General features: G+C 37.1%; 1 protein-coding gene across 1 annotated transcript; it reads left to right on the forward strand.

Annotated features, from left to right (window-relative positions):
- Positions 1-62: 62 nt before the first annotated feature.
- IFT22 (intraflagellar transport 22) lies at positions 63-2,299 on the forward strand. The gene is made up of 3 exons (XM_010169695.1): positions 63-149; positions 808-1,010; positions 1,949-2,299. Exons 2-3 carry the CDS (start codon positions 833-835, stop codon positions 2,095-2,097), a joined length of 327 nt encoding a protein of 108 aa, XP_010167997.1. The 5' UTR covers positions 63-149; positions 808-832; the 3' UTR covers positions 2,098-2,299.
- The last annotated feature ends 243 nt before the right edge of the window (positions 2,300-2,542 follow it).

Genomic DNA, 2,542 nt, shown 5'->3' on the forward strand with positions numbered 1-2,542 from the left:
CCACTGGTTGTGGAGGGGTGTAGAATGGTATGATATTGTATATCTGCTCATTTTCACAGGATCCTGGAGTATGAGAATCCAAACTTGAGCAATAATAGCAAGGGAGCTGGGTGTCGATTTGAGTTGTGGGATTGCAGCGGTGACCAAAAGTAAGCCAGCATCATTGTTACTTCCCCCAGGTTACTTAATTCATAATAGTTCTGTTTACATACAATATTCATACTTAAGGCCTAAAACCAATTATCTTTTTGAGATAAGGAATATTCCTGCCTCTTTACTCCATTATATTTTTATAGCTTTGCACTATAAAGCATCTGATCCTAGGTATTCTCTGCCATGATCCCAGCTGACACTGGACTTAGTTTTGGATAAGGACTGATTCTAACAGTCACATCCATAGCACCTAGAATGAAGGTACAGGTACAGAAGACACAGGCCCTGTAACTGCCTTTATCTCCTTGAAGTTATTATGTGAGAAGACTTCAAACAATGTATATGTATGATTGAGACCTTAATTTCCAACAGATACAACTGAGAACTGGACAGATCTGGTTTTAGGGAAAAAGTTTAAATAAGCATGTGACTAAATACTACATTGTCAGCAAATCATAGGAGCAACTAACATAATAGGTAAGTCAAAATATTTGGAATATGAGAGATCACTGACAAGATTACTAATGTTGTAATAAAGAAAAAGTACTGAAATATGTTCTTGAGGAGGGAAGAAGAAAACTCAAGGAAATTTGAGTGCATGTTTCTGTTTTCCAGCTATCAATCTTACCATTTTCCATGCACGTGTTTTTTAAGGTTTGAAACATGCTGGCCAGCTCTGATGAAGGACTCTCATGGTGTAATCATAATCTTCAATCCTGAGCTGCCCAGTCACCTGAAAGAAATTGAAATGTGGCACTCCTGTTTCGTGCAGCAGCAGCCACTGCTTGACAGTCAGTGTCTTCTAATTGCACATCACAAGCCAGGCAGTGCGGGGGACACAGAGAATCTGTCCTTGGGTAAGAAGATGGAAAACTTGATCTGTAACTTAGTTTTTTATTGATCTATTTATCTTTAAAATTGTTCATCCCTTATGGCTTGCATTTTTCATTCAAATCTGCCAAAGAATACCAGAGTGCTTTGCAAAAACCAAAATAATTAATTTCAAAGGCCATCTAGAAGGTGAGCAATATTCCTGTTTCCCAAAAGGGAAAGTAAAGGCAAAAAAAGTTTGAGTGACTTCTCTAAGGTCACGCAGTGAGTATGCAACTGAGCCAGGAATTCAAACTCCTGATGTCTGTAACCATATGTCATCATCACTAGCAGTTTGTTTCTTACATTGAACTTTATCTTTTGTTAACTGACACTTTTGAGGCCATTTAAGCCTGTATTTTATCAATCAAAAGAAGACGAGCCCTTTGAAATAAAAGCCTAATAATCTTCCTTTTAAAATTAGTAATAGGTGCCTTATATAATCGAAAAGTATTTATGGCTGTTTATACAGATGAGAACACACACTCCCTCTGGGCAACCTGTTCCAGTGTTCAAACAAATACATATTTATTATCATTATTAATATTGTAGTACATGTTTAACATAACAATATTGTTCCATAATTCTGAAGCAATCAAAGAATGTCATAACGCTTCAATGGTAAAATAGCAAGTCAGCACTGAATTGTTTGATTCTGCCTAACTGAATGTGAGACCAAAAGCAGCACTTCAAGCTTTAATAATAATGTTTGAAGAATTTAATCCAGCAAAAAGTTGTACTTCTTGGTAACACTAACAAGCCGCGATGCATTTCTTCTTCACGTGTTATATGTTATTTGGAGTATCAGACGTTGGATACTACTGAATTACAACTGACTTCAGCATGAGCCGGCCCATGACCTTGATTGTGAACATTTCTTTTATAAAAGGAATATACCTAATTTATTATTTATTTATCTCCAAAGCTTACCCACTGAACAAGCTAAAACTAATCCATTCCAACTTAGAAGAAGATCCTGAAGATGTTCGGATGGAATTTATGAAATACTTCAGAAGCATTATCACCTCAATAAATGAGAGCAGAGAGAGGGAAGAAATGTCAATTATCTCATAACATTAAAAGAAATACTGAACAGGGAAGAAAAAGGAGGATTTTTACTTTGTAAGCTCTACTCGCCTGTGAACAGGTCCTCACAATGAGAATTTGCCAGCCTATAAACACTTCAGAGAAAATAATGCACAATTTATGACTTAACCAGAAAAAAAACGATTGCTGCCAGCAGATGAACTGTGTTGCCAGAGATGGCTGCACATCCAGGAATTTGGGTAGCTTTAGCTGCACTTTGGTTTCATTTGGCATCAGAAGTACAGGAAGGTATTGTTTAATATAAGGGTATTGGTCATCACTTCAGAATCCCCTTCTGTAGAAGTGCTAAGAGAAGAAAGCCTGACAGAACGTAAGATTTGTGGAGTTCTGTTGAAGCATCTGAGTAAAGTGCTCATGCTAGCTGTGTTCCTGGAGAAGCTGTGCTTTTGGAAGTCAGTACAAACTGATTGAA

The sequence above is a fragment of the Antrostomus carolinensis genome, unplaced genomic scaffold (genome assembly GCF_000700745.2).
Source record: "Antrostomus carolinensis isolate BGI_N321 unplaced genomic scaffold, ASM70074v2 scaffold54706, whole genome shotgun sequence".
NCBI lineage: Eukaryota > Metazoa > Chordata > Aves > Caprimulgiformes > Caprimulgidae > Antrostomus > Antrostomus carolinensis.

What these genes read in the sequence shown, in the direction of transcription:
- IFT22 (XM_010169695.1), top strand. Translation starts at nt 833, where the DNA reads ATGAAGGACTCTCATGGTGTAATCATAATCTTCAATCCTGAGCTGCCC. An exon ending in CACAGAGAATCTGTCCTTGG is followed by an intron (nt 1,011 to 1,948) that starts GTAAGAAGATGG and finishes TTATCTCCAAAG; the next exon opens with CTTACCCACTGAACAAGCTA.